Source organism: Hesperophylax consimilis, chromosome 1 (assembly GCF_061612785.1).
Source record: "Hesperophylax consimilis isolate HC1 chromosome 1, BYU_Hcon_1.0, whole genome shotgun sequence".
In the NCBI taxonomy this organism is placed as follows: domain Eukaryota; kingdom Metazoa; phylum Arthropoda; class Insecta; order Trichoptera; family Limnephilidae; genus Hesperophylax; species Hesperophylax consimilis.
In genome coordinates, this window is record NC_142836.1 from 48,696,005 (window position 1) to 48,711,286 (window position 15,282).

Consider the following 15,282-nt stretch of genomic DNA (forward strand, 5'->3'; position numbering starts at 1 on the left):
AAAAGTCCCGGCTGGTGAAATAATGCCTTCGGAAAATGAACCGGTTGTCATACGAAAAAATATTACCTAGCAAAACCTTGTAATGTCAACAATATTCAATGTGCAAAAATAAGAATAGAATTTTTTATGTACCTGAGTACCAAAACACAAAGAACGATGAGCTCTGGTGTGAAAATTCCGTAACAAATTCTATTTCAAATGTAAATGTAAGGGGTAATGTACGTAAACATTTTTACAATTTCAATTAATCAGTCAAAAATATAATTTCAAATTATTTGTTTCCTGTATTTAATAACTTTTAATATGACAAAATATTATTGAAATATCAGACGAAGCGAGGTAGAAAAAACAAGTTCATAGCAAAAAAAAAAAACGATTATTTCCAAGCTACACAATTTTACATAATGCCTTACTCGTAAACAAGTTTAAAAAAAACCCTTAAAAACATGAGAAGTAATCATGAAGATGTGGAATTCATAAAAATTATGAAGTAACACAAACACAACCATGAAGATGTGGAAATCAACAAACATACCTAGTTAACAAACACGAAGATGATAGAATCTACAAACATGAAGATGAGGAAATCATGATCTAACTTCAACAAAACTACCTACAGACAGTCCGCTTCGGAAAAAGAATCCCAAGGGGGACTGTGATTAAACTACTATACTTTGTACAGAAATAGTACCCAATTAAAAATTTTAAATGTAACGAAAATAAAAAAATCTTATTATATTGTTTACGTAATCAAATGGATGTATGGTACATCTAAATTAAAACACTAGTATTTCATTCTACATTTAAAGACAACAATTGAATTGATCCGTTCATCCATCAACAAGTTACTCGTGCATGTTATCGTCCTTCAATCAGTGACGTCCTCCATCTCTATTTACTCTGACATCTGATGTTACATGCATCTGTCACATTGGGTCAATACTCTATTCTGTAACAGTATCATTAGCTAACTCAGCCTTTAGCTGAATGGTGATGAACGCTGTAAATAGAGATGGTCAATCAAGTAGAGATGGTCAATCAGTGACGTCCTCCATCTCTATTTACTCTGACATCTGATGTTACATGCATCTGTCACATTGGGTCAATACTCTATTCTGTAACTGTATCATTAGCTAACTCAGCCTTTAGCTGAATGGTGATGAACGCTGTAAATAGAGATGGTCAATCAAGTAGAGATGGTCAATCAGTGACGTCCTCCATCTCTATTTACTCTGACATCTGATGTTACATGCATCTGTCACATTGGGTCAATACTCTATTCTGTAACTGTATCATTAGCTAACTCAGCCTTTAGCTGAATGGTGATGAACGCTGTAAATAGAGATGGTCAATCAAGTAGAGATGGTCAATCAGTGACGTCCTCCATCTCTATTTACTCTGACATCTGATGTTACATGCATCTGTCACATTGGGTCAATACTCTATTCTGTAACTGTATCATTAGCTAACTCAGCCTTTAGCTGAATGGTGATGAACGCTGTAAATAGAGATGGTCAATCAAGTAGAGATGGTCAATCAGTGACGTCCTCCATCTCTATTTACTCTGACATCTGATGTTACATGCATCTGTCACATTGGGTCAATACTCTATTCTGTAACTGTATCATTAGCTAACTCAGCCTTTAGCTGAATGGTGATGAACGCTGTAAATAGAGATGGTCAATCAAGTAGAGATGGTCAATCAGTGACGTCCTCCATCTCTATTTACTCTGACATCTGATGTTACATGCATCTGTCACATTGGGTCAATACTCTATTCTGTAACTGTATCATTAGCTAACTCAGCCTTTAGCTGAATGGTGATGAACGCTGTAAATAGAGATGGTCAATCAAGTAGAGATGGTCAATCAGTGACGTCCTCCATCTCTATTTACTCTGACATCTGATGTTACATGCATCTGTCACATTGGGTCAATACTCTATTCTGTAACTGTATCATTAGCTAACTCAGCCTTTAGCTGAATGGTGATGAACGCTGTAAATAGAGATGGTCAATCAAGTAGAGATGGTCAATCAGTGACGTCCTCCATCTCTATTTACTCTGACATCTGATGTTACATGCATCTGTCACATTGGGTCAATACTCTATTCTGTAACTGTATCATTAGCTAACTCAGCCTTTAGCTGAATGGTGATGAACGCTGTAAATAGAGATGGTCAATCAAGTAGAGATGGTCAATCAGTGACGTCCTCCATCTCTATTTACTCTGACATCTGATGTTACATGCATCTGTCACATTGGGTCAATACTCTATTCTGTAACTGTATCATTAGTTAACTCAGCCTTTAGCTGAATGGTGATGAACGGTATATAATATGAAAAGATCAAGCCTGTAATTAAACAGCTAAAACAAAACATCCCTAACAGGTACGCAGGTGGGGCAAAGAGCATTTTGTTAGGAATTAAAAAAGGGCTCTGTTTTCACGAAAAGTTTATTTGAAGGTTTGCCCGAGACGCTCAGTCAAACGCTTAAAACGACGACGAAATTCACGCTGGGTTAAAACAACAGACCGGAAATTGGTCAAACAATAATATCGCGTTCTTTAGGTGTGTATCGCATTGCTGGTTGTCAACTAATTCTCTATCTGTCTGTAGTATATATCTCAAAGCACAATGAAATTTGACGCCATTCGCCTGAATTATGACCCATTCACACTGTGGCATTACTTTTGCTCCACTTGTGTTATGAACGAGACGCTAAACTATTATTTTTCCGAAGAACTCGTGTTGCACCTTCCTTATAACATATTCGTGCTTTACTGATAGTTCGTTATAAAATTTGTCAATTCATTTGTTATAGGCCTCCAGTCCCATTTTTAACAGAAAAACGAATAATTTGACAGAAGTTTTAAGCAATCAACACTATTTCATATCAGTAAGTTTTCTCCGTGCAGATGAAATGCCAAATGGTCGAGTTAAAACAGGACTTCGTTACACTCAGCCAATTATGTAGCCTATAATAATAGCACATACCTAGGTTTTAAAAATAACATTTTGCTACCTGTAAGAACACTAAAGTGTCAATATTCTATTTCGATTAGCACCGAAAGGTAAGTCAATCAAATATTGGGTAGGGATAAACACATACCAGCAACATTTAAACGGATATTTTGCCACAAAAATAAATTAAATTGATGTTTTTAAATATAACAATACGGTTTATTTTAAAAACTTTTACCGAAGACTTTTATTTCATTAGAATTAGTGGAAATTGTAGGAAATCCACAGTGGGTTTCCAGTAGATCATGGAGGATTGATTGGCATATAACGCAAGGCATGGGCGCGGGTTCAGGTCGTAAGTGGGTGTGCATTGGGTTCAGGGAGATCCGGTTAATCTGTCCGACGTGCCGGGAATATAACCGGCATCCCCTGGGAGGGCGGAAACGGGAAATAAAGCGAGGATTACATTGTGAGGTTGGGTTGTTTCCGAACGTACACCGGAATCAGGTAAGCCGAAATCATCAATGACCAAGCTTTAGAAAAGCCTGAAAGACGAATTACATAACGCAATGAGTAACTAATAATAGTGTAAATTCAGTTTCACTAAAGTTCAAATATGGACCACCCTGACCTAATCCAGTCAAATCAATTCTATTAAATTAGAGATTGTGGTTAAGTGCCTGTGTAATATTTATAGTGTTTTAAAACACTAATTTTCAAAATTTAAATATTTTCTGCTAATTTATTGGCTTTTGGTGTATCGGATTGGCAAACCTTATCAAAAAATAACACTTGAGTATAAGTGAGGAGATTTGTCAATGTAGTATTTGATGAACGTTTTAGGCGCAATGAGAGTGTGAAAAGAAGATGGCTTGAAAGGGAGATGTGTAAATATAAATGTTTGAGGGAGCGGGCTAACATAAAGAAATCCGATTAGAATTATTAAGCGTAGGAGAAAATATTTAATTAAGCAACAAAAATGTTTTTATTCAATTCAATTCAATTTAAAAAAAATGTGATTTTTTCCTACTTATTAAATGCCAGGTGTGTTTTTTCATAATTTCGGAGCTAACTTCGCGATTTTTTTCTATCGAAGGAGTTTCGTATAAATTACTTTTTTTCGATTCGGCAAATGTACAGAGATTATCTTCAAAAATATCATGTACTCGTTAAAGAGCTTAAAAACTTGTTCAGGGGAAATGTACCATATTTCGCTAGAAATTCTGAATGCGGGGTCTTCAATATTGAAGTGGTGGAGAAGAACACAAATAGCATTTGGAAACTACTCAGGTCTAGTTACTAATATCACTTCAGTTTGACTTTGTACTGTGGTCTCTCACAAAGGAGATACTTTTCGATGTATTTGCAGACGCTAGTACCGATGTAAAGTAATGAATTAGTGATGAAGATTGATACTATCTTTTGAATACACCTTGTTATTGTCAAACATTTAAAATTGGCCCAACAATGATTTTTTGAAAGGGAAAATGCATTAATGTTTTAATGACGCTTATAAATGCTTGTCACATTTTTTTAGAATGTAAAACGAAGGAAAAAAAAGTAAAAAAAAAACTTTATATACAGTGCTTTCGTTTTACCTGTGACAATGCTGCAGTTTTAGAATGAAATGAATTACCCATGTTAATACTAAAGCTTTCTATTCATTTAAGTACACGACTTCAAATTATAATTTTAATTAATTCTATTGTTTCTACAAAGCAATTTGTGCAAATAGTGACCACAGCTGATGTTAATTTGTGTTAACAGGGTGTAATATCTGTTCAGCAGATACTAAAGAGGTTATTTATTGGTCATTTATCTAACAATGTGCACAAATACATTCATTACACAATTGACTTCCACAGTTCCATTTGGTTATTCTACATACGCAAAATCCTTACAATAATGAATTTGAGTCCATTTTTTTATTATTGTTTAGTACAGATTTAAATACCAGTATGTTTTTTAAAGTTCGTTCGTAGATATTTTCTGTAAGTGTGATCTGTACCGATTAAGAAAATTACTGTGGTAGTAGGAGATTTTCAAATATGGTCAGGTTATTCGTAATGTTTGTCTTTCTATAAAAAAAAAGAAGTTGTTCAGGTGAACAGACATCTTGAGCTCTATTCCCAGTTCAGACTGTTATCTTTTAAATTTGTCTGTGTCTTGTTCTGTTTCATGTTTCGTTTAGATATATTAATACTATTAAATTTTCAGAAAAATAATTATTAGTTTTCTAAAAAGAAAATATTTTTTTAAAAACTTCGTTTAAGAATATTTATACTGCCGATTATTAATGTACGAGTAGCTCGTAGACACGATTTGAGATTTTCACGGCCAAAATAATTACAGTGATGTATTTTTGGGGAATCACGCCGCGTTGCGCTACCCCCTTTAGTCAAAGTTTCGAAAAGTATTACAATGTCTATCATCAGGGCAGTTGTGTAATTTTACATGATTATACATCTGCCCTGCTGATGGACACTGTAATACTGTTCGAAACGTTGGCTAAAAATGGTAAAACATAATAATACCCCAAAAATAAATCACATTAATATAAAGTGATTTCTGGTGGTGGGGATATGTGGTATTTACTGTATCGCGGGAAGATACCTTGTTTCTAATTGACTCTTGAAGTGAAGTGAACACGCGATCGGCTCTATTCACATATCAGCTAATGGATTACAGCATCAAGAGGAAATGGCTTTTTACTGAAAACTGATATTTCATTGCAAAAAGTTTGTTCTGTTCATTCCTTCATTCTTTTTTATTCTTTTTGTTTTTGGCTTAAAATAGTGCTTAAATGTTTGTATTTATACCAAAATCGACTGAACTTTGCAGTTCGCAGATTTAAAATGATTTGAGAAACCAAATATAAATTTTTCGACAAAATACATCAGAAATGGAAATAGCTTAATGATTTGAAAACCTTCTTAGTTTTAAAGTTTTGCTATATTTTAATGTTTATATCTCGGTGTATAAAGCTGAATAATACAGATTGTAGGCCTTAGAAAACCAAAATAGATAATTTTTATATATAGTTACCGTTCTTTTCTCAGTTCGCTATTCTTCTTTCTATAGTTGGCCACCAGCATCTGTAGCTCCCCAGCTTGCTGCTCGTACATCTGGGATAGTTGGGAGGTGAAGTCAGATACTGAAACAAAACATACGAATATTATTAAATAATATTGAAGCAAAAATAAAAATATATGGTTATCTAAGGATGTAATGTAAAAAAATTGCGCTTTCCACCATTGAGTCGTCTTTCTATTTGTATATACTGTATTTAATGCACAGTACACTCATTACAGCACAGTGGTCACAAAAGACTAAAGATTCCAATAACACTCCAGTTTCAAAGTACTCCGAACACAAGAGAACAAGATAAAGAGGCCCTTTAAAGATTTAACGGAGTCGCCTCAATTTTCAAACAGATTCCAGATACGCGAGAACAAGAGTGAACATTGAAGACGAGGGAAAAGCCGAGAAGGAGAATGATTTGGATATGTTATCCTGTAGATTTCTATTTGCAGGTGCGGGTTTTGTTAGAGCGAAAAAGGGAAATTTTTCTCACCATGTTAAAAGAAAAAAGCTTCACTCTATTTTAAGAATCAACTGAACTTAATATAAACGGAAAGATTGAGTGAAAGCTTAGAATCGGAAGCTGGCAATTGTCATGGCTGAGGAACTTGATGAGTTGACTGCATAAGAAGCCGCTTAAAAGGAACGGCTTAGCGGAATTTTTCGTAAAAAACTTTAATTTGGATTTTGAGGCCAAAATACTTCACTCAAACTGAAAATATTTCTTTTTATTCCAAAGGTATGGCACATATCTACTACGAAAATGTACTACTTAATTTGTTTGTGTTTCAAATTATATAATATATAACATTAAAGAAACCATTTTTCACAATTTTAGAAGCAATCTTGGAAATTAGTGAGTAAATGAAAATTATTTAAAAAGTACTTTTAGTCTACTTATTTATAATATATAAATCTTTGAAAAACATTTAAATTACAAACCACCCCTTTACGTTGGAACACAAATTTGTCATACATAAATTTACAATTTCGACCCAAAAACGTCGAAAACGTGTTTCTGTTTCATTATGTTTGCATAGTAGGTTGGGCAATATTATTTTTTTAATAATTACCATTAACACATATATTTTAATTTTTTATGTAAAATGATGAAAAATTGAATTCTTTGATTACCAAAAATTTCCAATCTAAATAAATAAAGTGACGCATATCCGTACTAAATATTTGCCATTCATTTTCATTAAAAAAAATAATTAATTAGTTTGGTTAAGTACTTTGGTCCTCAAATCCTACCTTTGGTTTGGTATGAAAAAGCAGCGGTTCTTCTTAACTCTTTCGCGCCAAAAAAAATCGCAAGATCACACGAGCGATAAATATGTATGATTGAATACCTAATAGATAAACTAAAAAGGAGTTCTGGAAATTAAACTTGTAAACAATACAAAATTTGTTTTTTCAGAACCTGTGGCCTTACAAATTGTGGTACCTATTACCCGATTATGGAATACATCTTAAACGGGAGCAAACCATATTAGTAAGAAATATATATATATTTTTAAATATTAATTTTTCGAAGAAAACTTCTTCTAACTGCTTTTCACTTTGTGATGGCATTATTTATTTTTTATTAAAACACAAATAACATTGTTTACATCACTTTATTTCGATGTTTGAGATTTTGAAGCGAAATAAAGTGATGTAAACAATGTTATTTGTGTTTTAATAAATTTTATTTTTATTTTTTTTTAAATATTAATTTAACTGATAATTTCAACTTCTCTGTCGAAAAAGATCAATTTCAATAAAATGCTGTTGCTTTTTTACAATACGAAAGCGATGCACGTGGAATGGTATTGAATATTTTGACATTCTGTTCATTAGCTTATTTCCTTATTTATTGTTATAATAATAATTGGATGACTTGTATAGCGCCGTTTTTGTGCAAAATCACCTCAAGGGCGCTGAATGGAACTATTAAAACTTTCTATGGATCTTCTTCCGACATGTTGAAAAATCTTTTGCGACAAAAAAGATAGCTGATACCATTAGTGGCCCTATTTCAGTATATACCATAACGAAAAATTTAATGATTTAATGATTAAAAGATAATGGTAATGCTGATACCATTAGTGGCCCTATTTTAGTATCACAAGCGTGAAATGATGCTATCAAAAGTATTCAACGGTTTCTGAATTGAAAAAAAAAACCATTTGATATAGTTACCCACTCTAGAAAATTAATCTCCATTTTACAAATAATTGAACAGCGATGGAAGAATGATCTGAGGATATATTTGAATCTCTTCTCGAAATAGATTAATTTTATCTCTAGGAGATAGTTCCTCCCGCGCGCTCAGTGTGAACTTATAAGCTGGGCACAGAGATAATGGAGAGTAAAGGATCAATAGGTTTTTGTCTCGAGTTGAATTTTTTCTATTAAAGTGTATATCAAGTAAACATTTTTTCTCGAGAGGAGCATTTAAATTTAAAATTTACACGTTTAAAAAAATTGCTGCGAATGAACTTAAACTGAAAAACACATTTACTGAAAAACGGCTACCACGAAGACCACAATAATATAATATTAACAGCGTGTGAAGTCGGACTACTAGACGACAAATAAATTAATTTATAATTGATCAAATTACTCATGCGATGAAATGCTATGCTATGCATAATTAATACTTGTTGTTGCGCTGCATCCCGTTCTGTGCTTTGTCGTAAGAATTTAATCATAGCTCTTCGCCTATAAATACGCCGGGAAAATAATTTATTGGATCTGGTTTCAGGTTCCCTCGCGTCGATAAAAACCATCGGCAGTATTTTTGGCAACCGATATTCTAGCAGAAAGCAAATAATAGTACACAACTATTGTATGTTTAAATGCGTCAACGGAGCACATTCTCTTAATGTCTGAACAGTGAACACTGGACATTCGTTGTGATCGGAATAACCTGCCAATTATATGACAGAAAAAATAACTAAGTCGTTTCTCGTTCTGGTAAGCGTCTAGTATTGATAGTAGCTTAAGTTAGATGGTATAAGTAGTTTTCTATTAGCCGGTTTGTTTTAACCATTGAGATTTGACATAAATAAGTTTTTTTTCCACGAACTCTTCTCAGGTCTAAGTCTAAAGGGTGTGTGATTAATAATTCACCGGCTGTGTAAAACACAAATAAAATGTGTGATACTGCACAACTGAGTGCGGAGTTCTGGTATCCCCATCTGGGGAATGTAGTGAAAGTAAAATTGGAAAAGGAAGAATGGGAATTCACGGCATTCGTCGCAAACACTTTTAAAAGTTTATTTTTTGCTACTCTTTTGATCACGTTTCTACGTCACACAGGAAGATAGAAAAAAACAGCTTCTAAAATGGATTTTATTTTTTATTTCTTTAAAGTTAAGCTGATGTTCACAAGACAAGGTTTTTATACAAAGCACAAAGGATAAAAAAATATTATAAGCAAATACTAGCCTGAAACACCCATACAAATAATAAATGCCGCCAACGAATTGAAAAATCTAAAAAACAATAATTGTTCAATAAAATAATATTTTAAAATTAAACAGTAACTTTGTAAACATCACTTATGGGTAAATACTTAATGCCGACTGGGTTTCGCTACAACCGTAGCCTCATCAGGGCAGTATAATACTGCCAGGGCAGTATTATTATAATGTTTACAAAGTTACTGTTTAATTTTAAATTATAATGTCACATCACAAAGTAACCGCTTCATATGAAGAAAAAAAAAATAATAATATTTAATAAATTATTTAGAGGGTTTAAAATAAGCCGACGTAGCATGGTGGCTAGTGCACATTACCGAAAGTCAGAAGGCTGCGGGTTTGATTTCTGTCGGTGGCATTTATTTTTATCACAAATATCTTTCCAAGTAATCAAGAAACATCCCAAACAACGATTTGCATGAAAATATGGTTATCCTTAATTTAATACTCGTATTGTTTTTGAAATACGTTTGTTATCTCATGCGAAATGATGTTTCATTGATCAACGCCGAGATGTTAGAGACCGAATGCTTTGTAACATAATTCACACTTTTATTGATGGCCCGTACTTATTACAAAATATTCAATTCAGATGTCCTTTTCCAGGAGTTCCGGGATCTCCGGACACATTTAATATTTCAAAAAGCAATACTAATAATTTGATAAGCATGAGCTTTAGCACCCGAATTCAAATCCCGACTTGAAAAAATAAATTTTATATATTTTAAAGTGAAAGATACACTCAGTTTCGCCTTTCGCCCTGGTGTTAGACAACAATCCAGAATTGAAACGGATTACTTGAAATTTATTTGGATCTTTTCGGTGACCAAATCTAAATAGCCCGGTACTTCCCCACCCTCCTTTCCCCGTCTCCTTTCTCTCCTCATTACCTTCAGCCTCACAACATACCCCAATTGGGGAAGCCATAGTCTCACTCTGTCCAGACGGTTCGGAGCAGTTGGGACTCTTGTGCGGTTTCATATAAAAAAAAGAGTAAGCACAGACATAGATGTGTTTACCACGAACATTCCAAAAAATAACCATCGAAGGAAAATACGTGCAACCAAAAAATATTAAAATTATTTTATTGAATTATTTCATCACATTACCCTCTTTTTTCTTTCAACAGTTTGAAGTGAATAACATCACTTCCTCTTATTGTGGTTCTTGATACCCATTCCACATTTAAAAATAAACCTAGGAATTATTTAAAAAAACACTCTTAAACACTTTTTTTTATTATTCTATTAAGTACTTTATCAGAACTGTTTTTATTATTTTGCGGTGTATTTTTTTTGTTTTAAATTTTGTTATTCAATTATATAAAAATTTCAACACTGTCAAATATAAAGTCTGTTTACAACGGAAATAAAGATAAAAAATCATAGTACAATGTTTTCGCCAGACGAAAATTTTACAAACGCCGAATTTTTCTACACCCGTTAATAATTCGAAATAAGCATTTAAATTACTTTATTTGGTAAACAGAGTTTTAACATGAACAATAGCTGAACACTACACCCTTTGAGGATTTAAAATGGAACAGCAATTTATTTGCGGGTCGTAAAAACATTATATTTTTAGAGTGAAAAATTATCCACGTCATCAAAATGCAAACCAATTTCACTCCCCCATAAGCCTTTGTCAAAGGACATTTCAATTGATCAATTAATAACTTTATCACGGGACCACAATCAAACTAATTGGTTTTTGAGGAATCATACAAGTTCTGTGCTACAGGATTGATTGATACGTGAATCGCACAAAAACTATTTGGAGAATGGGCACAATGGACGACAAAGTTGGTAAGCAATCACGAAAAGCACGCCCATAACAGCAATAGGAAATTGAAATATAACATGGGATACAATGAAATAAATAAAGCTTGCACCTTATTTAAAATTATTGCAGAAAATTGAAAAATAACAGGGGGTACAATGAAATTAATAAACCTTGCACCTTCTTTAAAATTATTCTAGGAAATTGAAAAATAACATGGGATACAAAAAATTAATAAAACTTGCACCTTATTTAAAATAGGTTTTATTTGACATTTATACATTGAACACATATTAAAACGTTGTAAATCGTTGTCACAATTCCAAGTAACTCAAGGTTTGAGATACATTTACTTTCTGTACATTTTAAAAGAAGAGCGGTATTCAGTTGATCACATATTTATTAATATTAAAAATACTTAGTTTATAATAATAAACTAAGTATTTTACTAATTATTAATACATGTTCTGTAACTAAGTAACCAGCAAGATCTGCAGGGGTAATACATGTTCTCAACTACTTAACTAGCACGCTTTGCAGGGGTAATACATGTTCTTTACCTAAGTAACCAGTACGCTCTCCAGGGGTAATATATTTTCTGTAACTAAGTAACCAGAAAGCTCTGAAGGGGTAATACATGTTCTGTAACTACGTAACCAGCACCCTTTGCAGGGGTAATACATGTTCTTTACCTAAGTAACCAGTACGCTCTCCAGGGGTAAGGTTTAAGGGAACTCACCATCAAAGAACTAGTATTTTTATAAACAAAAGTATAAATAGATAGTTTCTTTAATATTATTAAAATTAAAGAAACTATCTCAAATGTCATCGATTTCGATTATTCTTTTTGCATCCAACCGAGGACGAGAGTTATCTTCCAACCATGGTGGACATCCAACAGTGAGAGTCCTCTTTCAATCAAGGTAGAAATAGTAGATTAGAGTCCTCTTTCAACTTAGGTGGACATCCGATGACGAGTCTACTTGCGACAAAAATAGATATCTAATGATTAGAGTCCTCTTCTAACTGAGGTGGACATTCGACAACGAGAGTCCTCTTCCAAACTAACCGGACATCCGATGCTGAGAGTCCTCTTCCAACAGAGGTGGACAGCAGATGTTAAGAGTCCTCTTGCAACAAAGATAAAGATCTGATGATTAGAGTCCTCTTCCAACTGAGTGGACATCCGATGACGAGAGTCTACTTACAATAAAAATAGACATCTAATGATTAAAGTCCTCTTCTAAATGAGGTGGACATTCGACAACGAGAGTCCTCTTCCAAACTAACTGGACATCCGATGCCGAGAGTCCTCTTCCAACAGAGGTGGACAGCAGATGTTAAGAGTCCTCTTGCAACAAAGATAGAGATCTGATGATTAGAGTCCTCTTTCAACTTAGGTGGACATCCGATGACAAGTCTACTTGCGACAAAAATAGATATCTAATGATTAGAGTCCTCTTCTAACTGAGGTGGACATTCGACAACGAGAGTCCTCTTCCAAACTAACTGGAAATCCGATGCTGAGAGTCCTCTTCCAACAGAGGTGGACAGCAGATGTTAAGAGTCCTCTTGCAACAAAGATAAAGATCTGATGATTAGAGTCCTCTTCCAACTGAGTGGACATCCGATGACGAGAGTCTACTTACAATAAAAATAGACATCTAATGATTAAAGTCCTCTTCTAAATGAGGTGGACATTCGACAACGAGAGTCCTCTTCCAAACTAACTGGACATCCGATGCCGAGAGTCCTCTTCCAACAGAGGTGGACAGCAGATGTTAAGAGTCCTCTTGCAACAAAGATAGAGATCTGATGATTAGAGTCCTCTTTCAACTTAGGTGGACATCCGATGACAAGTCTACTTGCGACAAAAATAGATATCTAATGATTAGAGTCCTCTTCTAACTGAGGTGGACATTCGACAACGAGAGTCCTCTTCCAAACTAACCGGACATCCGATGCTGAGAGTCCTCTTCCAACAGAGGTGGACAGCAGATGTTAAGAGTCCTCTTGCAACAAAGATAAAGATCTGATGATTAGAGTCCTCTTCCAACTGAGTGGACATCCGATGACGAGAGTCTACTTACAATAAAAATAGACATCTAATGATTAAAGTCCTCTTCTAAATGAGGTGGACATTCGACAACGAGAGTCCTCTTCCAAACTAACTGGACATCCGATGCCGAGAGTCCTCTTCCAATAGAGGTGGACAGCAGATGTTAAGAGTCCTCTTGCAACAAAGATAGAGATCTGATGATTAGAGTCCTCTTTCAACTTAGGTGGACATCCGATGACAAGTCTACTTGCGACAAAAATAGATATCTAATGATTAGAGTCCTCTTCTAACTGAGGTGGACATTCGACAACGAGAGTCCTCTTCCAAACTAACTGGACATCCGATGCTGAGAGTCCTCTTCCAACAGAGGTGGACAGCAGATGTTAAGAGTCCTCTTGCAACAAAGATAGAGATCTGATGATTAGAGTCCTCTTTCAACTTAGGTGGACATCCGATGACAAGTCTACTTGCGACAAAAATAGATATCTAATGATTAGAGTCCTCTTCTAACTGAAGTGGACATTCGACAACGAGAGTCTTCTTCCAAACTAACTGCACATCCGATGCTGAGAGTCCTCTTCCAACTGAGGTGGACATCCGATGATGAGAGTTCACTTGTAACAAAGGTAGACATCCGACGATGAGAGTCCTCTTGCAACCTAGATAGACATCTGATGGTGAGATTCCCCTTCTAACCGAGGTGGACATCTAATGATGATAGTCCTCTTCCAAATGACCTCCGACGATCCTTTTGTAACTAAAGTGGACATCTGACGATGAGAGTCCTCTTTCAATCTAAGTGGACATCTGATGCTTAGAGTCCTCTTCCAACCGATGTGGACAGCCGATGTTAAGACTTTAAGAGTCCTCTTGCAACAGAGGTAGACATCAGATGATAAGAGTCTCCTTCCAACCAAGGTGGATACCCGATAATGTTAGTACAACTTTTTATTGATACACTTAATTAGTTTGGTTTCCACCGATAAGATATACCAGGTTCTTTTTATGGGTAATTTTAGGATTGCTGTTTTAATCACACCCTTCTTGAATGAAATGAAATATGAGTTAGTGATATTCTACACATTAGGAGTGTAATATGTATTTTTGTGATGTTTGAGTTTTAGAAAATATGGTATAGTTTTCTGAAAATCTGAAACAGAAAAATCAGAAAAGGATACGGTCACATCTAAGAGTCGAACTCAGGATACTTGCCTTGCCACCAAGTTAATGGGACCCTATCTCCTTCGGTCATATTTAACTGTATCCTTCGAATAAAAACTACCAATATTGTCTTCATTTTTCTCTGAACCCAGGACCCTTGCTCAGTAGGAGTAGAGTAGAGCGAGTAAGAAGTAAGTTATTCCAAAAAATAAAAATAATATTTTTTTCCAATTTTAAACTCACTCTAACCAAAAGATTTACAAGATAATTCAAACAAATGTAAAATTGTAAAAACTCTCGTTCATACTTCGCTTGCCTCAAAAATGAACTCCCCGTTAAGTCAAATGTCTTCAAATACCTCTGGTAAGCTGATGGGACCAATCAAAACATACCTGCTACCAGATGTTACAAGATGGCGACGACAAAAGTAACAACACCATATGATTTCCGCGGGCGCTAATGGGTTAAACGTTACTAGCACAAATTAATAAAGGAACACAGATTTTACTGTCAATTCATTACATTACGTGGATTATGACTGAAATGCATTCCGAGGTATTTATTTATACATATTAGGAAGCTAGATAAAGAAAAACTATAACCGTTTTTATGAAAATAAAATTTTGTTGAATATAGAATTACAAAGAAATGCATCCATTATTGTTTTCTCTAAAATATAAAACATTAAAACCCCCTTATAATAAATATTTTATATTTTTTCATGTGCACCTTTGATCGCTTTTATGTAGCAATCTGGCGTAATAAAGGTT

General features: G+C 34.4%; 1 protein-coding gene across 3 annotated transcripts in view; it reads right to left on the bottom strand.

Annotated features, from left to right (window-relative positions):
* The window catches only part of Stacl (SH3 and cysteine-rich domain-containing protein), a 350,766-nt gene that overhangs the window by 125,371 nt on the left and 210,113 nt on the right, over nt 1-15,282 (bottom strand). For all 3 annotated transcript variants that reach the window (XM_089634833.1, XM_089634823.1, XM_089634843.1), the window contains exon 5: nt 6,008-6,116. In XM_089634833.1, the coding sequence (XP_089490959.1) occupies nt 6,008-6,116 (109 nt within the window). The remainder of the gene's footprint in view (nt 1-6,007; nt 6,117-15,282) is intronic.